The sequence below is a fragment of the Gymnoscopelus microlampas genome (assembly GCF_963454915.1).
Source record: "Gymnoscopelus microlampas genome assembly, chromosome: 1".
NCBI lineage: Eukaryota > Metazoa > Chordata > Actinopteri > Myctophiformes > Myctophidae > Gymnoscopelus > Gymnoscopelus microlampas.
Genome location: NC_139962.1, coordinates 11,075,745 through 11,102,284, shown reverse-complemented (window position 1 = coordinate 11,102,284; position 26,540 = coordinate 11,075,745). Strand labels below are relative to the sequence as shown.

General features: G+C 42.4%; 1 protein-coding gene across 1 annotated transcript in view; it reads right to left on the bottom strand.

Annotated features, from left to right (window-relative positions):
• Positions 1–26,540, bottom strand: part of kif13ba (kinesin family member 13Ba) — an 85,806-nt gene that overhangs the window by 56,932 nt on the left and 2,334 nt on the right. The window contains exon 3 of the mRNA XM_084042852.1: positions 16,858–16,951. Within this exon, the coding sequence (XP_083898978.1) occupies positions 16,858–16,951 (94 nt within the window). The remainder of the gene's footprint in view (positions 1–16,857; positions 16,952–26,540) is intronic.

Sequence of the window (26,540 nt, the reverse complement as noted above, 5' to 3'; positions counted from 1 at the left end):
CTGCCTTCTCTTGCCTGTTTCCTTTTCTTTGTGGCTTTTGGCATATTGCTCCTTCACAGTAAGCTTTTGAATCCGGCTCGAGGGACCAAATATAACAATGATAATCGACTGGTTCTTTAGAACCGGACTCAAGAGCTACTTTGAAGGCCTAGCTGGGTTGTAAGGCCAGCTAGTCGTCCTGAATATGCAATCTGTGATTAACTGGGTTGTAAGGCCAGCCAATCTCCTGGTACTCGGGAGAGAGTTAAGATGTCTCTCGGAATCGCTCTGGAATGTCCCTATCTGAGAGGTTTCGAGCCTCTTCTTATAATGCTGGCTTGCGGTCCTGACATCACTATGATGATGTCAGATAGTGTCAGACGTCTCCATATATGGAGCTGCCGATGTTAGTTATGGTCAAATATGGGATCAAGACTTCAGCCCTGGACGTGATGGCTATGTCTATACATGGAGTTTCGGGGAAGGGTTCGCTGATGTCAGACTCCGTACATATGGCACGTTTGGGTCTCTATGACGACTTTGCAGGTCTATTATCTCCATCTATGGGGATCTCCATATATAGGCTATTGCTGGCAACTATGCCCTGAATGTTTCCTAAGTATGCCCTGAATGTTCGTAACAGCCATATTTTACACTTTTGGCTATTCAAAAATAGCAGATCTACAAGCTCGTAGCGTGGCACTCGGTGCCGCGCTACGAGCTTGTAGATCTGCTATTTTTGAAAAATCGAGATTTATTTAGCAAATCTTTGAATATATATATTTTTAAAGCGAACATTTGTAACTCAAACCTTTGCTTCTGGGGGGTCCCTGGACCAAAATATTTTGAGATGGGGGTCTGTGTGGCCAAATACATATACATTTTGGGGTCCACTGACATGGCAACATAAGTTCTTTCAAAAAACAGTTAAGATTTAGAAGACATTTTGTAGAATCGGAACCTCGCTCCCCGGCACAAGATAACCCAGTGAACCACTTCAAGAAGAGTACGATCACCTGACTCAACAAGGCTGACACTAAGCCATGCAATGGAATGGACACAAAGACTGAATACTAGGGAAGCACGAACATTAGGGATGAACGACATGATATTTTTGCCCCATATATGATGACCGATTAATAGGCTCTATGCACAGCAGCCATATTGGAAAGAAATTGGGCCTCTTCTTACTTCCTTCACATGTGTTACCAATGATACTAATGAAGGCTCTGTTCCATTCTGGTCAAACAGAGTCAGGGGTGCTGATATTGTGCATGTTGGCTCACTAGAAATACTAGTGGGTCTCAAAGTGTGGTCCAGGGACCCTCATGATTCCTTGAGAGGATGGACCCGGGAGGGTCCATTTGGTTCCATTTGTACACTCTCAGAGTTATGGGGTCCTTGAAAGTTTGAGAACCACCGTGCTACACTAAATGGAACAGATTCATTCATTAGTATCATTGGTAACACATGTGAAGGAAGCAAGGAAGGGGCCCAATTTCTGTCCAATATGGCTGCTGTGCATAGAGCCTATTGCATGGTCTAACTGGTCGATCAATACTGATACCGATACCGATATTGCGGTATTGAATCTCCGACCTTCAATCATCACAAATTTAGGCTTTTTCAGCTCATTAAAGAAATATTGACATTATTTTGCCCATACAGTACCAATTTAACTGATATTGCATTTTTAAGAAAATACCGAAAATCCCTAGTGGAGGGTATGTCAGCGCTGGCATCAGATTCCACCCTGATGCTCTTGGCCACTCGCCCCAGATTTAGAGTGTGTCCGTGTGTGTTCTCGTGTGCGTGTATGGAGCCGCGGACATGCACACATATCCTAGTACAGTATGTGTGCCAAGTTTTACTGTGACCAATTTCACAAATTCCTCTGCATGCATTGTATTCAGCAATTGTTTGTGTGTGTGTGTTGTGTTGCGTGTGTGCTTACAGACACTGTATGTCCTATAACAATGTGTGCCAGTTAGTAATGTGAAAATATCACCATGAAATTGGTCTGCATTAACCCATTAAGACCTGGAACTGTGTCATTTTTTGATTTGAGCTAAAAAGTATTCTTTTACACTTTGGGCTATTCAAAAATAGCAGATATACAAGCTCGTAGCGCGGCACCGAGTGCCACGCTACGAGCTTGTAGATCTGCTATTTTTGAAAAATCATGAAAATGTGTGCAAATCTTTGAATACATATTTTTTTAAAGCGAACATTTTTAACTCAAATCTTTGCTTCTGGGGGTCCGCAGCCAAATAAATATAATTTTGGGGGTCCTTGACATGAAAAAGATTGAGCACCACTGATATAGAAACATACGTTTTTCAGAATACTGTTGAGATTTAGGAGACATGTAGAATCTGCTTCAGGTCTCAATGGGTTAATTGCACTCAACAAAAGTAATTCTTAGTCAACTAAAGGAATCTGTCTATTACTTGATCTATTACCTGCAGAAACCAGCCTTTTCAGGTTGGTGAGGTTGAAAACTGGACATTCTGATGTTGATTTTTACTGGCTTATAGACTGGTAGAACCAAAGGGTTATAATAAATGTGCTCATCATTTTTAAGAAATAATTCATTCAGCAATCAGAAAAAAAAGCAGCAAGAGACCTAAGAAACAGATAGCTTCCATTTTGTGGGTACACTGTATGTATTGTAGTTGGTATGCACATTCACACGTGCACCTACACAACTCATTCTAGCTGGACTTTTAGATGTATGCCTGTCCTTCTGTGTATTTGTTATGTACGTCTTGAGTCCCAATTAGAGCAGCAACTATCGATAATCTTCTTAGCCATTATTCTACGTATTACTTTTTTGATGCCATCTGTGTCTGCAGCACCACTCAACTCATGCCGGTGTTTTTTTTTTATAGTCAAGGTTGTGAGTGTGTAGATCAGCTATTTCCTCTATTTTTGAAACTTTATGATTTTATCAAAATTAAGATTTATTAGATCAATTAAATCAATTAGTTCAATTAAAGGAAGACGTCGCCCATTTTCAACCCATCTTCATATAATTGGTCCTCAATAATGCTCATGATAAAATGTTACCATTTCTTTCTACTCGGTCTGTGTCTCATAGGAGGGCTGTGGACACTTCAGAAACCTGCCTACCAATGACATAGTCATTAGGCAGGTTTTTTTTTTTTCAAACAAGATTTCACATTTCTGATTTTGATATTTATTAACGTGAGAACAATGGCTTCCATTATAGCATGCTAACTTTCCAGAAATAGAAAGCCTGCGGTTTCTATTAGCTTGGATTATCCCCATCGATGATGTCACTGGTAGGCGGGTTTCCGAAATGTCCACAGTCTTCCTATGAGACACAGACCGAACTCAGACAAAAATGGTACCATATGAGCATTAGTGAGGACCAATTATATGAAAATGGGTTGAAAAAGGGTGAAGTCATCCTTTAACCCATTAAAGACCTGGAACGCATCTGTGTCACTTTATATTTTATATTTATATCTTCTTTCCCCCAACACGGTCGAGGCAGAAGGCCCCCGCCCTAGAGCCTAGGGTCTGCCTGACGTTTCTTCCTGTTGAATTAAGAGGGAGTTTTTCGTTGCCACTGTCGCAAAATTGCTTGCTCAGGGTGGGATGTTGGGTCTCTTCTCTACATGTAAAGTGTCTTGAGACAACTTGTTGTGATTTGACACTTTAATAAAATTGAATTGAATTGAATATTTCTTTGGCTATTCAAAAATAGCTGATCTACAAGCTCATAGCGCGGCACCGAGTGCCGCGCTATGAGCTTGTAGATCTGCAATTTTTTTTAAATCGTCAAACTTTTTTTTTTTTTTCAAAAAAACGTTTTAGAAAAAATAAATAAGAATCGCCTCAGGTCTTAATGGGTTAACTGTTGGACGCAGCCCTAGTCTAAATTTGTCTGCTAGTCTGTGTGTGTTGATGTACCATGGGCTGCTAAGCTCCCAGTTCTGGACATCTGTTTGCTTGGCAGAACCGCATGGCTCTGGCAACTGGGGCCATAAAGCACGAGGGGCATCCGAGCTGATATATGGACATACGGCTGCTCGAGCTCAAGATCTGTCAGCCTGTGCACTACCCCCCGCCCCGCCTCACCCAACACAACACAACACAACGCCCAGAAAATCTGTTAGACTATTCTAAAACCCCAGTGCCGGGAAGAAGAATTTATGCCAGACAGACACCAATTGAATGCTGGGGAGGTTTGAGTGTTGTTGCCGATATACGTTTGTCTGCATCCATCATCTAAGAACATTTTGGTCCTCAATTCCCGGACCCCGGGGGTCCACAGGGACTCATTTATATATCTAGGACACATGCCAGGTGAATGTGATTAAGAACCACTTAACCCATTAAGACCTGAAGCCGATTCTAGAAATGTCTTGTAAATTCCAACAGTTTTCTGAAAAAACGTATGTTTCTATGTCAGTGGTTCTCAAACTTTTTCATGTCAAGGACCCTCAAAATTACATGTGTTTGACCGCGGACCCCCATCTCAAAATATTTTGTTCCAGGGATCCCCCAGGAAGCAAAGATTTGAGTTAAAAATGTTTTTGCTTTAAAATAATATACATATTCAAAGATTTGCACACATTTTCACGATTATTCAAAAATAGCAGATCTACAAGCTCGTAGCGCGGAACTCGGTGAACATTCTGTGAAAATAGAAGATGTACAAACTCACAAGAGTTTGCTGTTTGACATAAAACTATGTATATATGCTTTAAAATAAATACGACACTAGTGTTGTCTCTACTCAACAACACACCAGATGGTTGGAGGGTGGAGAGTCTTGACATGCATTGGGTTGTCGTTTTTTTTGCATGTTGAATACATCACTGCTCCTTATCGTTATGCAAATGAATGCAGCAAACTAAAAATGGCAAAATGCTTCCCCGTGCCCGAGGCAAATTATTTACACTGCTAAAGCTGCTTATGGGTAATAATATGCCATCACACATCCTGTCCCTTTGATTGATGTTCTGCCTGAACTGACAGGCTCGGTGACATTTTGTGCACACCTCGTTCCATCAGCCAAGCTGTGAAGGAGGATTTTAGAAGGAGGTTAATGAGCATTACGAGCACTGTTAAACCATAAAACCTGTGCTCGCGTAAAAAGAAAGACATCAACTCCTCTTTCACTACGTTTGTCCACTGAGGTCAGTAAAGGTTAGTATACTGACTGTCACGTGATTAAGTCCATGCAGAGAGAGACTGTCCAATGACCACAAACAACAGGATCCACAGCACAAGTAGGGCTGTCACCATTACAAATTTAAGTTGATGATTAATTGTCACTCATATAATTGCGATTAACGATTTCATTGTGTTCTGTCGTTGAAAATTAATGAAACATTCTGAATAAAAATCCTGTTTGGCTTTTAGACTTCGTAATAATGACTTTATATTTAAATAAACTAACAAAATATCAATAGTGGAAATAGCCGATCTATAAGCTCAAAACATGTCGCATCGCGATGCGTTTTGAGCTTGTAGATCTGCTATTTCCACTATTTTTTACATTTTTTTTACATGGAATTGATTATGACGATTATGCAAAAATAATTGCGATTATTTAAAATAATTCTGATAAGACGATTATGTAATAATTGTGACAGGCCTAAGCACAAGCACATTAGGGAAAAAATAAACTCATTTTTGCAAAATACCTAAATACCATAAGAGGCGTTTGGGATGTAATGTACTAGGGTTTGATAGGTATAACGGTAATATAATTATCTCGGTGATCTCAACACTGTTAAGTTGTCAAAGTATTTCCCCCATATGTCCTTTTTGGTGCGTACTGTAGTGGGGCACGGCCATGTGTGAGGGATGTTGGTTCCTGTCTGGAAAGTGCAAATAGCTTTTAGGCAACATTAGTGAGACTCAGTGGAGGGTTTCTAAAGGAGGGAAAGGGTCGTGGATATGAGGCACGTAATTCAGTTCACATTTCAATGCATCTCCAAGCACAGCTTTGCTTCCATTGTGGATTAAATGTTTTACTTGGAACAGCGATATAATTGGATGAGCAAGTATAACATGCCATCCTTCAAATTCAGACAAATAATACTAACACATTGGGTGCCAAAACCGTGATTTACTGTGTTTTCAAAGAGTAGCGCTTAGGTGCCGAACACAGGAAAAAAAACGTGTTTTCAATGTTTTCCGTTTTTTTCCACAAGGGGCTAGCGCAACTTTGGAACCACCCACGGTGCCTCTTAAATGGAAGGGACAGATGGATCTGTTTTAATAAAACTCTGGCAACGAAAGTGTTAACATTGACAATAACTTAACATTCCTATCAATTCCCATGCTAAAAACAGGATTTTTGGAAGGAAAACCTTATGTCATTAGAGACACACAAACATTTCCATTCATATGTACAGTAAGGCAATTAGCTCATCATCATAACAAGAATGCCTTAGGATACAGCTGATCCTCTTCTCCGGAGTGACTGATGTCATTTCCTCTCCGGAGTGCCTGATGTCATTTCCTCTCCGGAGTGCCTGATGTCATTTCCTCCAAAGCATTTTAGGAACGTTCCAATCTCTCACTAAACAGATTGGTATCCTGGCAACAACAGTCTACACTTGGTAAGTTCACTAATGAACACACCTTCAAGCGACTACAGAAGTTCAGAATAATTTACTTGCAGAGCGTTATTAATATACAGTACCAAACCAGTCCCACCAGAAACAGACACATAACACATTTGATCGTGGACATTGTATCCAGAGATGTTGATTTGCCGCTACACCAAAACTGGTCACTTAATGTGTACCTGGTGAGTTGCGCCAACAATAACACTGATGACCTACAGTATATGTAAACAAGTTTAGATGCAGCTCAAAGTGTTTCATAAGCAGTTACACAGTGATTTGACAATCCCCTCGAGGACAAAAACAAGCATACTGTTAAGTTGTAATGATGAATTGTGTGGAGTGGTCAGTGGACGATTTCCTTGCTTCCTTCAACCTTGCACCGAAGTAGTCGAACAACTATACAAGAACTTGCAAATAGTATTTGACCTCGTATACAGTTACACACCATCCTATTCTATATTAAAGTTGGCTAATGGGAGGGCCGGTGGGCGGGCGGACCACGGCCATGTCATTATGACTCGGACATAATGACCATAAACAAACCGGATACGCCCATATATGTATATACATATAGGCAGGACCACAGCCACGTCACTGTGACTCAGATAACCATAAACAAACCCGGTACACCAATATATAGGCATGTCACTATGACTCAGACATAACCATTAGGCTATACATGGTTATGTGCATATATGGGACCGACGACTTCAAACAAGTACTCGAAGGAGTGCTGTCCCCACCATCGAGTCATTCGGATATGTGGTTGTCCATAACCGCCAATCTGACCGATATGTCCATATACAGTATACGCATAATACGGATATCCAGTTGTCCAAAATCGCCGATCCAATAGATATGCCCATAAATGGGCATACATAAAGCCTACTGATGACATCAGGGATCTCCATATATGGGCATAAAAGGGACACGGACTGACAGATACAGGGATCTCCATATGAGCATAAGGTAGGCATGTACAATGGGTACTGTGACAAGGACCCTGTCATTATGACTCAGACATATTGGTCGGATCGACAGTGCGACGTAGGTGTGAGGGCTGCGTTAAGAGGCCCGAACTCTACATGTGAGGACTGCATAAAACCTGTAGCGATACCAAATTCGTCAATACAATACACCAGAAGATTCTGTGCAAAACCACCAACTGTGACAAAAAAAAACACCTTTTTTCCATAAATGACACTAACACAAAAGCACTTTCATCTGCAGGTTAACATAGGCATGTATTGTAAGGCAAAGCAGCCAAACAACCTTGATGCTGCAGTCTAAATGGCCTTCATCAGTGTCATTCATTGTGTCGTCTCACAACTCAAGCCAGGCCAATGTCTGCTTCTTCCATTTCCTCCTTTACAGTATTTATGCTGTTGTATTTCTTACAGCACTCTTCCTCCATCACACATCTCTCCTTCCTCTCCCTCCTCCTCCTCTTGCCCCCTCATAATCTTTCTCCTCACCCTCCTCTTCCCCTCTCCCTTCCTCCAGGCAGTGATGCTCCACCCACTGGATGAAGGCAGCAGTCAATCAGAGAACTGATGCTGCTGGCTCCAGTCGCATGGAAAAGACAAGGCCAGCGGCAGAGAGGTAGCAGCAGGTTCTCACACTCACACACACACGCCCGCCCGCACGCACACGCACGCCTAGACATACAAAGTTAAGTTATATATAGACATGATAGACATGAAGACCTCACAAACACAGTAGGCAGTGGTGGAATATACAACGTGATGCAGCCTGGCCATTTCTCAAAGACTATTCATATATATACACATACTGTACACTAGGGGTGGGACGATATGGGTAACTCACGATACGATATATATCACGATATTAGGCCCACGTTAACAATATACATCACGATATTCGAAGAAATTTCACCAACGATATATATCACGATAGTCCTTATATTCAATTCATAAACACATAAAATAGCACCAAACAGTTCAAAATCATCATTACACAAATACAGAGTAGGAAAAACAACGTATCACAAACTAATATTGTTTTTTTTCGGCAGTATATCGATTATTTATCGCGGGAGAAAGTATCGCGATATATCGATATGTCGTCCCACCCCTAACATACACCATGCAGACACACTTAACATGCACACCCACGTCACATAAAGAGACAAAGACAACACACACACACACACACACACACACACACACACACACACACACACACACACACACACACACACACACACACACACACACACACACACACACACACACACACACACATCACTGACACACATCACTGACACACACACACACACCTGTTTCCCTTTACCCATGCACATTCTTTATCAAGCGGCCAGGCTGGCTGTTATGTACCACAACATTTCACTGACATTTCACAACTATTCCACAATACGAAAAACACAGGCATTAAATTACTTCTATGAGCGCATTAATTCATTCCGAGGGGTTATTCTAAACCGGCCTCCCCCGTTTTTGGAATGCGTTTTGAGACGGGACCCCATCATGAGGCGAAGCTTATCTGGAGATAAGAGCGTGATTTATGTTCCAGGCCCTCTTATTTTTTTCTTTTGTGTTCATCCAGAGGAGAACAGGGCTGTTCAGACAACAACAAACCCCTGGGTGTCTGTTTGTCATTTTCCCTCGACATGACTTTTTGCGTTTGATGATAATTATCATTCTCTGGCTTTGTTTGTCTATCGTATATATCACCCCAAACATGCCTCTGCTCTTTGCCACAGCAACAAATGAGGCAGCAAACTTACAGTATTCTATATGTTCCGTTTGCTTTCTTTGACGTGAGCTGTACTGTCAGCTGTCACGGCACGTTCACCGACCGACGGTGATCGGGGTGCGCAACCCCCAATTAACCCATTAGGACCTGGTACGCATAGGTGTCATTTTTCAATTTGAGCTCAAAAGCATTATTTTACACTTTGGGCTATTCAAAAATAGCAGATATACAAGCTCGTAGCGCGGCACCGAGTGCCGCGCTACGAGCTTGTAGATCTGCTATTTTTGAAAAATCGAGAACATTTGTACAAATCTTTGAATATATTTATATTTTTAACCGAACATTTGTAACTCAAATCTTTGCTTCTGAGGGGTCCCTGGAATAAAATATTTTGAGATCAGGGGTCCGCGGCCAAATATATATACATTTTGGGGGTCCTTGACATTAAAACGTTTGAGAACCACTGATATAGAAACATACGTTTTTTTCAAAAAACTGTTAGGATTTAGAAGACATTTTGTAGAATCGGAGCCTCTGATCTTAATGGGTTAAGGCTAGACAGGACCGGTCGGCCAATGAGATGACAGAGCAAGGCAGGCGTGAGAGAGCCCCCCCCCCCCCCCCCCCCCAACAACACTCCTGTATCCTTCATTCTCCTCCCTCCTCCTCTGATTGTCATTTAAAAAATAACTGCTCGCATGGATGCTTTCCCCTCTCAGTCTCTCTCTCCCCTCATTTCTTTGTCGGTCTCTCTCTCTCTCTCTCTCTCTCTCCCTTAATCCCACCCTACCATTTCCCTGGGACTATCCACAGCTGGGGCAAAAAGATGACACTTAAAGAAAAGCTGGAAGATGGGAGGGAGGGGTGGGGTGGTGCAGAGTATGGCTGAGGTACAATTTGTTATGTTGACACATTTTTCACATATCAGAGCTGACAGTATACTCTCTGAGGGAGACTTGATGCAGTTGCAGAGTGACCTTCACTGGGTTGTGCCGACTGAAAATGACATTGTGTATTCACACTCCGAGAAGATAAGTCGCCACCAATGTTAATGCGATCGATCTTTATGGTAATTTATGCAATATGGGTTTAAATTGTAAAATGTAACTGGTAGAAAGTCCAGTGCAATTACTGTATGGTCCATTTACCCTTCTTCACTCTGTGAATAGTAAGGAAACTAAACAGAACTGACTACATAAAATATCACATCGCCCACCATGCTCTTAAGAAACAAACAATTTTGCAAATGTTACTCCCCATAGAATCTAAGATATTTTAAGGGGTGTAATCGAATCATCCATCGATCTATACTGATCCATCCATTCAATATATCTAGTCGATGCAATGCTAGAATATTGTTTCTGATTTGATTGCAAAACACAATTTTTATTATGTGAAAATAAATTATCCCACAGCACTCGTGCATGAGGTTCTTTCTTTCTTCATGAAATGTTTAGGCAGCCATCATTCAGTTATTGAAACGTTTAGGCAGCCATCATTCAGTTATTGAAACGTTTAGGCAGCCATCATTCAGTTATTGAAACCTTTAGGCAGCCATCATTCAGAGAAATGATCACACATTCAGAGATTCAATCCGTGCAATTTAATAGAACCAATGTTTCACAAGGCAACCTGGTTTCATCAGAGTGTAACTCCTCTCACACTGTCTCGTTTGTATAAGACAAATGGATCATATATTGGCATCTCAGTTAGTGGCAATAAGATGAAATAGAGATGTTTGCCCAACTCTAGACCTTCAGTTCAATATTACAATCCAGCCAACTATAGTAATAATGACTACAAGGCTCAGACAGAGCTTTAGCGCTTGTAAGTAAGTACCCTAGAATGACATAAGCGAGAAGAGCTGGGAAATGAAATTAGGAGAAATAACTGCTAAGAAGATTCTTTACATGAAGTGCATGTGGGAGTGAGATGGTGAGAGAAGGATTATGGGAGATGGAAGTGAAAAGCAGCACTTACCAGAATCACTTGATTTGCTGAATATGACAATGTATAGGGATTTGCTTTGGTGACTTGTGTACAGTATAAATACAGTATTACTGACATATGACAAAGGCACAACAGTAACTGCAAATGGATAGTATTGTGCACACATGGCCCATGTAAAAGAAACAGTCAACCGTGGATACTATAGCTGAGACTCACTAAAAGTTTGATTGTGGCAGGGGAATTTGGGAATTTGTCAGATGCAGTGGATGAAAAAGTCAGTTTTGCCCACTAATTAACAAGTCCTCACCTCTCCTGAGTGACTGGATGATGAGCTCAACCACATCCAACGACAGAGAACGGATCATTCATAACCCAAAGTATAATGAAACTGCAATACCGATCTACATTGCACGAGGCTGAATAGGAGAGGTGTTCCAGACATCACACTCAGAAATATTACAATATACTTTTTGTCAAAATCCTGAGGCCCCCTACAGCATTGGTTCTCAAAGTGGGGTCCGAGGACCTCCAGGGGTACTTAAGGGGGTTCCCCAGCTAAAGGATGGACAGGGACCAAATGGACCCTTATGGGTCTGTAACTCTGAGAGTGTACAAATGGAACCAAATGGACCCGTTAGGGTCCATTTGGTTCCATTTGTACACTCTCAGAGTTAAATTAACATTGATTTTACAATACGAATTGGGGTCCCAGAGACATACATGCCATTAAATGGGGGTCCGTAGCCTAATACATGTCAAACTGGGGGATTAAAATGGTTGAAATCACTGCTAGAGAGCCGTAAAAATCTTCTATTATGGGGGTCCCTGGCAGATCTTTTCAAATGGGGGTCCGCGGTCAAATAAGTGTCTATTTGGGGGTCCTTGGCACAAACAAGTTTGAGAACCACTGCCCTACAGAGTAGCTCCAACCCAGCCCCCTGAAAGGCTTTTGTTTGCTTCAGGGGTGCATATAGGCCAGAACAAGAATTTCAAATGTCTAGTGGAAGGGTTAGCATAGCAACAGCGAAACTGATAAACTGACATGATTAATTGTCTGGCATGACGTCATCCAAAATAACTTCTCAACACATCTGGATCTCACATACAGATGTGCACACGGTGCTACGGGGGCACGCTGCGGATTCTCTGGGAGACAGGACTAGTCGTGTTTGCCTTGCACACTACTAGCTTCACTACTGACCACAAAACGAACAAGCAAGAGAGCAGTTGGGAGTGAGTCAACATTCAATTTCACCACTCAAAATGCAAATAAAAGGCCTTACATCACTATGCAAACTCCGGCAGGGATAAGAGTCCCTTCCACAGACTGCTGCGGTTGGTTGGCTACAGGACAAAAGGCTCTGTGCTTATCAAACACTTCAGGAGGACACGGTGCCATAACCTGGAGGCTCTCAACCTGGGGGTCGCCACCGCAGAAGGAAAGATACGTTTAGGTTAAATCTCCATGTGTGTGCTTCAGTAAAATGGAACCACTACTACAGGAAGAGTCCTGCCAATAATGTTATATAAAATATAATATTATGTTAATACTTTAAGCCCTTAAGACCTGGAACGCATCTGTGTCACTCTTTCATTTGAGCTAAAAAAGCATTATTTTACACTTTGGCTATTCAAAAATAGCAGATATACAAGCTCATAGCGCGGCACCGAGTGCCGCGCTATGAGCTTGTAGATCTGCTATTTTTGAGAAATCGTGAAAATGTGTGCAAATCTTGGAATATATATTATTTTAAAGCGAACATTTGTAACTCAAATATTTGCTTCTGGGGGGGTCCCTGGAACAAAATATTTCGTGATGGGGGTCCGTGGCCAAATACATATCATTTTGGGGGTCCTTGACTGAAAAAGTTTGAGCACCACTGATATAGAAACAATAGTTTTTCAGAAAACTGTTAGTATTTAGAAGACATTTTGTAGAATCGGCCCCAGGTCTTAATGGGTTAATTAGAACAACTATCCCTTATAAGACATCATTCACAAACTGTTAGTTAATGAGTCAAAGTATGCCTTATAAATAGTTAATAGATCATCATGAACAAGCTATCATGAACAAGCTATTAGTAAACCACTTACCATTGACTTATTTGTTAATACACCTTTCAGTGCAAAGTAGTAATTTTCTCTGCTGCCAACTCCTCCTCCTAACATCCCCACTGGAAATGGCAACACCAGCGCACTCTTTTCATTCCAGCCACCTACTACAGCCATCCAGCCACTCTCCCTCTGACCTTTTTTTGGCAACCGGTTTTCTAATAACGTTTATTCGTTCCAAAAATCCCAGTGACCTATTATTCACTGAGGAAAAGATGCATGGCAGATGTGTTTCTTTACGACAATGACCTGCTTCGCACTAAACGCAATGTGTTTTGATACACAAGTGCTCATATGCCTGCCAGCTGTATCTGTTGAGAGCTTTTTTTCTCTCCGTTGATTCACCTAACCGCTCGGCTACTGCCTATGCCAAACTTGATCTGACTGCACTGTATACAGGACATGTACAGGCTAGCACACATCTTGGATTGAGCTGAACACACGCCTAATGGTTTATACTGTACACACCAAATAGCCAGGGGGGGGACAATGTCAGCTGAGAGAAGAAGATGGTTCAACATCAATGTGTTAACCCATTAAGACCGGGAAAGCATCATTTTAAGATTTATTTCGCTATTCAAAAATAGCAGATCTACAAGCTCGTAGCGCGGCACTCGAGCTTGTAGATCAGCTATTTTTGAAAAATCTTGAAAATGTGTGCCAATCTTTGAATATACGTTTTTTAAAGCGAACATTTTTTACTCAAATCATTGCTTCTGGGGGATTCTACAAATCATGTCTTCTAAAATGTAAAAGTAAAAAAAAAAAAACTTATGTTGCTATATTATCAGTGGTTCTCAAACTTTTTCATGTCAAGGGCCCCCAAAACAATATGTATTTGGCCGTGGACCCCCATCTCAAAATATGTTGTTCCAGGGACCCCCAGAAGCAAAGATTTGAGTTAAAATGTTCGCTTTAAAATACTATATATATTCAAAAATGTGCACACATTTTCAAGATTTTTTAAAAATATCCCAAAGAAATCTAAAATGACACAGGCGCGTTCCCGGTCTTTAACGGTTAACAGGACGTTACAGTAGACTTGTCATGCTACACAAACGCAGGGAATAGCAGCACAGATATGTAGGAACAAAGCGCACACACAGTTGACCTCATCAGGTTTCGGATCACCTAAGGAAACCAACTAACAGCCCTGGCTAAATGTGATGTATGGGAGCATAGGTGTATGTGTTAACTGTAACGGCTATAGGCTGGTCTATAAGAGTATAATGTCAATAGAATTATGTCTATGGAGAGCATCTGTACTGGAGTAAAGCAGGATGAAAGATGTAGCCTAGAATATAGGGTCATATAGTCTATCAAGAAGGCTATGAATTGAAGGCCTCAGTATGGGATGTCTATGTTAGCAAAGCAGTAATAAGACCATGGTGCCTTAAGTGTACTATGTTTGTAGGACTACAGCAGCATACTGTATATGCCTCAAGGGTTCTGTGTAGGAATACAGGATTAGTGTATACTGTATGAGTCGATATAGTATGACAGGATAATGTCAGCATTATGAGAGCTTATACAACGGTTACACAGTATGGCAGCTTAAAGCTGGTCACTTGAGGCCCTTCTACAATAGCTTACAAAGGGTAATTCTAGTCAAGCACTCCGATTACATTAAAACATACGGTCAGTTATTTAAAAAAGAAAGAAAGAAATAATCAGCATCACTGTAAAATTCACTCCACTATTGATATAAACAGAATTATCAACACATTCACATAAACAATTCAACATTCAATTCACCACCTACATAGACACACTGCGTGGAGCCAACAACAGATGCAGATCTCAAGACCCTGATGCTAGACATGAGGGTGTGGAGGGCATCGATTCAGGACTCCCGAGTTGGTGTCTAGTGTTAGCCCGCACTCTCACATCACTTTGCAGCTTATGTCACAGCTGCTTCTATAAGCTAGCTAACTAGCTAAGCTAGCTTGTTAGGGGATCAACTCACTTGTAAAAAAGAAATACTGCTCATCTTTTCCCCTGACCGACAAAGTGCCGTGACTGACCTCAGTCAGCTGTCACGTTGTGGATAACCACGGTGTGTTGACACAATCCAGTTTTTTTCCCCCCAATTAAATTCAACTTCCAAAAATGGCCACCGTTGACTTATACCACAATATACGATAATGCATTGCTTAAAACCCCTATACTTAGTTACCTGGATTCCCAAGGGTTCTATGCAAGGCCCTTTTCTAATCTACACTATGTGCCGAAAATAGCCGATCTAAAAGCTTACAACTTTGCACGTTCACAAGAGCTTGTAGATCGGCAATTTTCTCCAAGTGTTAGCCCCAGAATAGGGACGCTAGGGTTCAAGTGGTTAATATGAGGTGCAGCTACAGGTGCAGTACCATGCAGGCGAATCCAGAGTGTTTCATCTAAATTAACACCGTGGGTTTTTGCTGTGTAGAGCAGTATGACATCATGGCATCTGTAGTTAAGTGTCAGTACGGGCGATTTGTTTTTTGCTACGCTGCTGTCATCGACTCCCTCCCACCATTAAAGTGTCTGCAGGCTGCAGAGCAGCGGGCAGGTCGCTCACATCCATTCATTCCCCTCCAAGTGTAAACCCTGCTGCTGCCTCAGCCCTATTGTCCGACCTAGCAACATGCGAGCGAGAGAAAGACAAGAGAGAGACAGAGACGGGCAGAAAAGAAAGTAAAAGAAAACCGGGAGTAGGAGACACAAAAGGGAGAAATGATGGCACGTCTCTTGTTCGGGCGGTCATAAAAGTCAGCCTTTTGGGGTTGTGGCACGATTTTATGAGCGACAGATGCTGCAGCCAAACGTGTGCGTTATTATCCCTCCCTCTCTCTCCTCTGTCCCGTCTTCCTTCGCTCCCCTCTGCTCCCCTACATTACATGCATGTATTGGGGGGGGGGGGGTCCACGGTCGCCGCCGCTGACCCGGGGTTAACCTCCCCCTGTGTTGCCGGGGAAACGGAAGGGCTGAGAAAAAGGGAGGAAGTCAGGCTGCGGAGAGTTATGACCAAACACACGGCAGGAAGAGGAGAAGGAGGAGGAGAAAGAGGAGGAGGAGGCGCAGCAGCAGACTGGGACCGCTTCTACAGCGTCTAACTCACTCGCTCTCTCTCAAGTCTCTCAAAATGATTAAAGATCCACTCCCAGTGCAAAGACCGATGACTTGTACATACAATCGCTGTGCTCTCAAAATACACACAAAGCATGTGTGCGCTGCGCACGCTCTCACACACACACACGCACACACACACCTCATCTCTCTGGTATGATGCCGGTTGCTTCCTAGCATGTGACAAGAGAGCTTAAACAAATTACTGCAGAGAACAAGCTGGAATTCACTTTCAGTTGGTTTATGTAATGTGAGAGAGAGAGAGAGAGCGCGAGAGAGAGAAAGAGATATGCATGTCAGACATAGAGATATACAGAGTGAGTTAAAGACACAGGCAATCAGAAGCAGACAGACCCACCTGGAGTCAGTTTTGCCCAGGTTTCCTCCTGCAGGGTGGAGGATGGTTTGGTTCTTCTCCATGTCCACACAACATTTAGTGTTCAGCTCCTTTTCTGTAAAAGAAAGACCGCACACAGAGAGAGGCTTTATTGACAGATAGATACACTGTTCAGTGACATGCAGCAAAATGGTCCGTCCGGCCCGGGAATCGAACCAGGGACTCGCTGTCGGGCATCATTAGACTAGAGCCCCTGTGGTGTGTGCCCTAACCACTCAGCTATCAGGTCACCCTGGGCTTCAGTTCTTAGCACACCAGCATGACAAGCTGACCCAACAACAACAACACAGTCAAATCCAGAGTGTTGATTTAACTCAGACTCAAAGTTACTACAAGGTCAGTTCAATGTATTTAGCTTTCCACTCCATTTTTAGTGCAACCAGTGTTGCCAGATTCTGTGAGAGAAACAAGCAACCAGGTCTAGGTAAACCAGCCCAAAAGAAGCGACTATGGGCCACATGAGCACTTTAACATATATATCAGCTATTTGAAAATAGCAGATCTACAAGCTCACAACGCGTCGCGATGCGACGCGTTGCAAGCTTGTAGATCGGCTATTTTCAAATAACATCTTGCGGGGAAATTATAATAAGCAGATCTGGCAACCCTGAGTGCAACACTCTATGCAGTCAATGCAGAGACCGTTGACGGCGCGTTTACATTTTCAAACATCTACAGCAGCTGACGCGAACATCTCTAGAGACATGGAACAAGGCAGTGGAATAAGGCTCATCGTTTCCTCTGCCGTGACACTGAAGTGTAATTAGTTTGCCGAGTTATGGACTTACAGTATGCTCTAGCCGAATCAGCGAAAAACCTTTGCTATAACAGCTCTGTCTTGAATTAACAGTGTATAACGATCATTCACCAAAACCCATCTCTTCAAACTGTATTCATGATAAGACTGATTTGCCTAAATAAAGACATGAACATGGAGGTACATTGTTGAATTGTGTTGTTTATAAAAGATGTGACAATAAGGGGACAGCAGGGCTGTACAATAAATTCAATTAAATTTGCTATCTTGATTTATGTTTCCATGCATTAAAATTCAAATACTGAAAGGGCTGCAAATACACGCCACTTGATAGCAAGACACTGGATCTCCATGGTTTGATCTCGTAGTCTCGTTTACAGATTGGAACAGATGTGTTTAAAGCGGGTAGTGTTAGCGTGTCTATGAATTAAGCACCTACAGCATACTAGTAGTGATCCAGTTGGAACCCACAAGGTTCCTTGATCAAAACCCAGGTATTCGCCCTTACCCACCACGACTGAGCCGTGTCTGACCTGGGAATAATCCTGGTCATGACCAGGGTCGCTGAGCAAACAGGAGTCATGTTGTTGCTTCAGTGTGAATTCTGTGAAAAGGATTATTGGTCATTTAGCAGATCGTTACCTTCCTTTACATCTCTGTGTCCTGGGTGATCGTTACCTCTTCTAGGGAAATCTATTTCCATCACTGAATACAATTAAAAAGGCCTAAATTGTGATTTTTTTCTGACTTAAGCTAAGATTTCTGAAAGTATTTTTTTCCCTCATGATACAACTCACCTAAAAAAGGAAAAGGCGAATGAATTGACAGTAAAAGGTGAATAGGTCTAATAATAGCCATTCACAGTAAAAGGTGAATAGGCCTAATAATAGCCATTCACAGTAAAAGGTGAATAGGCCTAATAATAGCCATTCACAGTAAAAGGTGAATAGGCCTAATAATAGCCTATCTTTTTAACACAATCTGGAACTTCTTAACACAAGTCCCATCCCATTTTAATACCAGGTGTAAATGTAATCTAAATGAATATCCGTTTTGTAACAGTAACCATAAAACGCCAAACAGGCTTCTTATTCATAGATACTCAGAGGTATGACTGGATGTGTGTGCGTGTGTGCGTGCGTGCGTGTGTACACGCACGAGCATGTGTCATTAAAATATAGCATAATGTAGGTATAAGCATACCGGTAATTGTTTTTCACCCCATTAACCATTTAATGAATGACGAAGGACACAAACAAGCCTTACTTATCATGAAGCCTTGACCTTTGACAAGACACATGTTGTGGACAGAAATATCACATTGGAGGGTTCAAACCCATGACCTGTTAGTCACAGAAGCTCTCAAACCTTTAAGGCAAAGCAGCAAAAAGCAATTAACAACATCATAATGTACAGAGTCCAGACATAACACGATACAGTCAAATAACAGACAAAGCTGTGGTAAACCAATGCCTTGTTAGCGCTCACCCTCACGTTGTTAGCACTCACTTTTCATTACAAGACTTGATATTGTTCTCACACTGGTGCTGCAGGTACAATACTATTCTTAATGAAGACACTGATACCAAATCTACTAAATAAGTGGAGCCCAATTCTCTGTACCATAAACGTGTGCATTTTACACAAGTAGCCTGAGAGGGAAATCAAACTAGTAACTTGACTACTTCATTTGTTGATGCATATCCTGTATACACGAATCCACGGCGCGCTGCCCTGCGCGCAGCCATTGCTGGGGTCTGAACGCTACGCGGACGTAAGACCGCAGCAATGGCGGCGCGCAGGACAGCGCGCCGTGGATTCGTGTATACACACACACACACACACACACACACACACACACACACACACACACACACCTACCTCACCTCCCACTTGTGTGTAGTACTGTAAGTCACATATATATTTTTCATGTGTACTGTACCTAATTGGACACTGCCTTAACCCATTAAGACCTGAAGCCGATTCTACAAATGTCTTCTAAATCCCAACAGTATTCTGAAAAAAACGTTTCTACATCAGTGATGCTCAAACTTTTTCATGTCAAGAAACCCCCAAAATGATATGTATTTGGCCACCGACCCCCACCTCAAAATATGTTGTTCCAGGGACCCCCAGAAGCAAAGATTTGAGTTAAAAATGTTCGCTTTAAAACAATATATTCAAAGACTTGCACACATTTTCACGATTTAAAAAAAATATAAGACTTAGTGAGCGGCACTCGCTAGGAGCTTGTAGATCTGCTATTTTTGAATAGCCAAAGTGTAAAATAATGCTTTTTAGCTCAAATCAAAAAGTGACACAGATGCGTTCCAGATCTCTCTGTCTACTTTTGATTGGTTGTTTTATTTCCGTTTCATTTTTTAACTTGTGTTCTTGATGACACTGATGAAAATCATAGGTTGAGACGCATGGATGAACAAATAAAGTTGTTTTTCTACAGTACTGCAAGTGCTGCTAAAAATTATTATTCCTCCACTGCTGGGTCCATCATGCATTTCTCTCCCAATAGAGATTAGTAAATGTCATGATTATTACATCGTGCGTTTCTCCTGCTGAGTGCTTCAATGCATCACAACCCTAACATGCAGGGAATTAACTAAAATGCTGCTGACTGGAGTCCTCCACCATTCCAACTAGTCTAATGAGCTTTGGCTCAGGCCCAGGTACAACAATCAGCCGATGGAATTGTTGCGAGTGGGAAAAGCTCATTGAAAAATGCAAATGACCTTCATCTTCGATCCAGCATTAGTCTGGTTAATAATAGTAGGGCCGCTCGAGCCACTCGGGCGCAGTCATTAGTCCACAAACACACACGCACACATACAGTAAGAACTCACGCAAAAACCTACATGCGCACACAAACCCAGTAACTCACACACTCGCAGTAACATACACACACACACACGTGAGATTGATGACCACTCACATGGCCGTGACCTACTTGTACCATGATGCAACACTGCGCCTTCAGAACAATAAGTAGCCAATAGCCGTGCACTGCAGCTCAAGGAATGGTGAGCTGTTCAGATCCAGGCACCTCAACGGTATGTTTTTTTGAGGAAGAGAATGTGCCTATGAGACAGTATCGTACAGTCAAAAATGTATACTGTAAGACACCAACAATGGAATGGCCTTCCTATCCAATGTCCAACTATTGATATAGCAAGTAATGTGTGGGGTTTGTGAACAAAGCCGCAGGAACTGCAATCAATGCAATGTTCAGTGATGAAGCCGCACTATTAAGTAAGTACACAAAGCATCTGGGTGGCGTCATCCCTGGCCTGCATTGACAAACGCTGCTTGTGGGCATGTTGAATAGTATAGTGGTGGTCTACATTTTCTTTGGACAAATTAAATATTGAACTAGAGGTTCGGGCCGCTACGCAGCCCTCAGGTCACACCTACGCCGCACTGCCGATCCGACCAATATGTCTGAGTCATAGTGTTGGGAGCTTCCTTGACAGATACAGAGATCTCCATATATGGGCATATTGGTCTGATTGGCAGATTGGTGTGAGGGCTGTGTAGTAGCCCGAACTCTAGATGGGCCCAAACCCCTAGTAGTGAAAATAGCCGATCTAAAAGTTCGTCGCATTGCGATGCGTTGTGGGCTTGTAGATTATTTCAATAATCGTTGTGGGGACATAGCACATACAATAAATACATTCAAAGTGTTACACGTAGATGGCTTGGTGTAAAAAAAAAGCTTCAACATTCTTTTTGCTCGTCCTAGAGCAGGCTGTGTCAGCAAAACATCAATCAAAATATTGTTTTCAAATTCATGCTTTTCTTTCCACACGTTTGGACTACTGTAGTGCACTTTATGCTGGCTTAAACCAGGCCTCCATTGCACGTTTACAGTTAGTCCAAAATGCTGTGGCACGTCTCTTAACTGGAACCCGCACGCGTGACCATATTACACTGATTCTGGCTACTCTTCACTGGCTCCCTGTTCACTTCAGAATTGATTTTAAGATTGCTTGTTTTTAAAATCACTGAATGGTTTGGCGCCTCAGTATCTCTCTGAACTTCTACAAGTCTATAACTCCTCCAAGGTCATTGCGGTCAAGCGGACCAGTTGAAACTTATCGTCCCAATGACACGGAAGGCCAGAGGTGACCAAGCTTTTTCAGTAGTAGCCCTCAAATTATGGAATGAGCTCCCCCTCCCATATGAAACTGGACCCCACCGTCGAGACTTCTCGCCTTAAGTCATACTTTTATATGGCTTTTGATCACGTGTGAGAGTTCTTTGATCTATGGTTTCATTCACTGTCCGCTGACGCTGCTGCATCTTGTACTCTATAGTGATGTTTCTTTCATTTTTTTCCCTGTTTTAGCCTATGTAGTGTATTTCGCTTTTTATATTTTCTGTGCAGCACTTTGGTAACCTTGCGTTGTAAAATGTGCTATAAATAAAGTCGATTGGATTGGATATTGTTCTCTTTTTTTGTGGTTTCAGTTCTTCTTCTGAAAAGTCCAGTCCAGTCTTTTTGACAGACAAAAATATATATTAAAATATATATTAAAAAAAGAAGTGGATTATGGCAAGTTAGATCACACATTATGTCTGTTTTTGTTGCCGTTTTAAAACAAAGGATGTATCTATTCTTATTCAAGATGTTTAAATGCTAACAGTTGGCTACTATAACAACTGTGGTCTACCCAGATCAGAGACAAAACCCCCATGTTGGCCTGGTTGGGAGGGAGCTAATCAATGTAGTGCTCTCCTGTACTACCCCTGCCCTGTACTGTCTCCCCCATAGCCTGAGAGAGAGCCAGAGGAGTGGACTGCCCACTCCATCACTACAGTGACCGGTAGCAGTGACTGTACTGATGGACTGCTGAGTAGTGTTGCAGTAAGTCCCTGCCACATGGAGGCCTGATAACAAAAGGCATTCAATATTGGGGCTAGCCAGTTGCACAGCTAGACTAAGTATAGACTCTGATGCATCCTCAATGTCAGCTTGGTCAAATCAGCTGTCTTTCCGTCACTCAATCAGAAAGTAAAGCCAAAGGAATGAGCTTAAGCACTAGTGGGGCTGGGGCAGTTTGTTTCTGGCTGCTAGTTCGTGGCCATTTCTCTCTCTGGAGACAACACAGAGAACATGCTGAATTTAAGCATCTACTTAATTTAACCACAGAAAGTTGACTGAGAACTGAGTGACAAGGTCTTCACACTTAAGCTGTCCAGACCAGTACAACCACATTTTTCTACTGGTGGCCTCTGGGTGGGAGCTGCCTGACCAGTACACGCATAGTGTTCTACTGGTGGCCTCTTGTAGTTGTCCAGTACAATCACAGTGTTCTGGCAACAGTGCAGCTCCCTAGGGGCAAACTGGAGGTTATGTGCCTAGCCCTAGCACAAGGGCAACCTGGAAGTAACTGCTGAGAGAGAGAAGTATGTTTCCTATTGAATGATATGAACCAGCAACTAGGGTCAGGACAATTTACAGACGCTTTCTAGTAAATGTCCACACAGGGTTAAGCATGGGAACTGTAGGTAGATTCTATTTTCTTGTTTAAGTTGTATAATAGTGGCCGTATGTTTTGCAGTGGCAAGTTTCAAGTTAATATCATATTGTGACGGCCCAGTCTTCAAATTTAATCAAACATGCACAGTGAGCGCACTTGTCCATTTACTCCATTACATGTACAGAATGATTAATCTAATGGGAACTCACTAGAATTTTAACCTTCTGCCTGCACTGAAGCACAGTGCACTCTTTCATCACATATGCACAGTACACAAGTCCAAGCAGTTAATGAGACGTCCATGATGGGAGATATTTAGGCCAACAAGAAACACCAACCAGAGACTAAGCTTGTCATAAATTTATGCCATTTATGTTGAAAATTACATTTTTGGAAGGTGATCAGATTGGATATATTATCCTGCTTTTTGCTGTCAAAATCAAAAGCTAGATAAATAAAGTTTAACTCATAACAATTGTTGTTGATTTCCTATTACAAGGGATTGCAAATAAAATGTGCTTATGGTTGGGTGCTCCGGTGGCGCAGGGGTTAAGTTCCTGTCCACCACACCACGGATCAGTCTCGTCATTGTCAGTAACAAAAAGACAACACACAAGTGTGTGGGGAATTCAGGCTTTGGCATAACGACTAAATTGAGGGAAGAAAAGGGCAAAATAATTGGGAACTCTAAATCAAAATAATCTGCTTATGGTTAGATCAAAGGCTCATGTTTCTATATGGCATGCTAAATAAATAGAGCCTGTGCACATAACCTGGACATGTTTCAATGAATTCCCATACAATCCAGCGAATTCCTGTGGACATTTTCTATCTGTCAATATTCCAGAAATGTTACAGCCTTACTGGTGACTTTCTCGTCAAAGGCCTGCCTCTTTAACATCTAGGCTGCAATAATCCCATGGCTCCATCTCAAAGAAACAGTACAAACCACTACGACCTTCATAATAAACCAGATGAAAGGCTGGTTGGTGTTACATAGGCTTGGAAGGTATCAAGGTATTACTGTATATCAGGGCGTTTAGAAATCCTTACGGTATTATTTTCATTACTGTCAAAAATACAGAGATTCCACCTTCTATTAAATTGAGAATGATATGGAATTAATAGAAATATTGCCACAACCATCTTAAGATCTTCTTCTTCCAACTCGAAAAGCTTTGCGTTTATTCCTGCACATCATCTCCGTTCAGCACACTGATATGTTGTAACAGGTGCCCCACCTGTTACAACACAAGTGTCATCGGGTCCTCCCGCAAGGTTTACTGAATCTATGATGGAAAAAGGGAATTTATTTCTATCTAATCTATTAATTTCTATGGGCCATAAATGGTAAATGGTGCATTTATATAGCACTTTTATCCAAAGCACTTTACATAGATTGGGCATTACATTCACCCATTCAGACACACACACACATTCATACACCGAAACCATGCAAGGCACCAACCTGCTCACCGAGAGCAATTAGGGGTTCAGCGTCTTGCTCAAGGATACTTCTACACTAATCTCTCCTTTTTATTTGACTTGGGATCCCAGATTGCTTCGACACTATCTCTGGGGGAGCCCGGGATCGAACTGCGAACCTTGCGGCTCCCATTCGGCCGCTCTACCGGCCACCCTACCCCTGAGCCACTGCCCCCCATAAGTATTTAAACCCAGCAAGACTTGTCTAAGTAGGCTATTAGCCAGAATAGTCACACAGCATTGTAGGCTAGAAATTGGCATACATTCTACTATTACTTCTGTCATTGTTGTACACAATTACACAAATACCTTCATATACGTATACCCCGGTGAAATGTCAGGACGGTACTGTTTTAAAAACAGATGACCACACAAAGCTTGCTTGGATCTGTTTGTGAGGAGAGAAAAAACAACCCTTTCTTCAGTTTCTTGCGGTTGGACTATGTCTGTTCCTGCCAGCGACATGGAAGTTTAGGTATGGAAACCCTGGGTCAAAGGACAACAGAGCTGAACCTGCCCTTCATGTATTCAGCAGTCTACGAGAACAACAACGTAAAAAGCAGGAAGGGCAAATGCCAACATCTGAGAGCTGTGAGTGAAGTAAAGTTTGAAAATGAGAGAGAGAACGCCTGTGAGAGAAAGCTCTCTCACACTTTAATACTGTCACAGAGACAGATTTTGTTCACTCCTAATCAGTGTGAGAGTGAGTGAGAATGAAGGAGTGAGTGACAGAGCTCTTTCAGTTCAGACGTCCCAGCACCTGTAACAGTGTGTTACCATACCAGTGCACCTCTACTATCCTAGCACCACCGCTAGTTCTTCCAGCAGCAGGCATCAGGGCTAGTTTGATGTCTATGTGGTGGTTACGTGGTGGCTACATGGATAAATGTACCCATTGTTATCTGTGGCTATGCCTTTCTCCATAAACAGCTTCCCACTTTCCACTGGCACCTTCTACTTCTTCCATGCGTGCTGTCAGCGGGCCTGTTGGCTAACGTCCGCAGGGTTTGGCACAATGGCCGTGACATCAGCCAGGAAACGGAAAAAAGCGGTGTGCTGCCGTTGAAGCCTGCTCTCTGTTCTTCGAAAGGCCTCCTGACCACCTAGGCCACAGCCATGGGAACACAGTGCATTATGTAACATTAGCAAATACCCATTCAGACTCACTCCCTTCCTGCCTTTGTCTTGCACCGAGCAGATTGCCTCTGCTTGAAAACCTGAGGCGAACCGAGAGAGAAAACGAGTGCTCCGGCTGTGGAATTAAGTGCCGCTGGTGTGATGTGATTAAGTTCTATGATCGCATGCATTAATCATTTCATTTTGGGAGGTGAGGCTAGTGCATGCATGCTAGAGTCAATGTCAACAGGAGAATAAGAGAGCAGCAAAAGCAGATCAAGTGCCATTGGATTGGATCAATGGAGATAAAAGGCCACGGAGGACAGCAGCTATACAGTAGGCAAAAGCCACCTTTTACAAATGCCATTTTTGCATGCTCGACAAAAAAAAGGACAAAATGCTGCAGAAACAGTTAAAAATGTCCGCACTGAGTGCAGAATGTTTCTCTGAACACCACCAACCACGTGGGAAAGTCTCTCTGCACAGACTAGGCCACGGGTCGACTGCCTTGGTCTTGTGACCGACTTCTCCGACTCAGCGTGGGAGAGGAAGGGAGAGAGATGGACAGAAGGAGGGAGGCAGGCTAAAAAGGGTGAGGAAATGACAGTAGATTGAGGAATAGACAAAAAGAGAGAGAGAGATGGAGAGGGACAGAGTGAGAGAGTGGGAAACACAGAGAGAGAGAGAGAAGGCACGTGATCTATTCATCACTAATGCACCGCAGGTCACATATTCCGCTTGAGCGGCACTACCGCTTTGCGCAACACACGGTCTCCCATGGCACTGCAGTC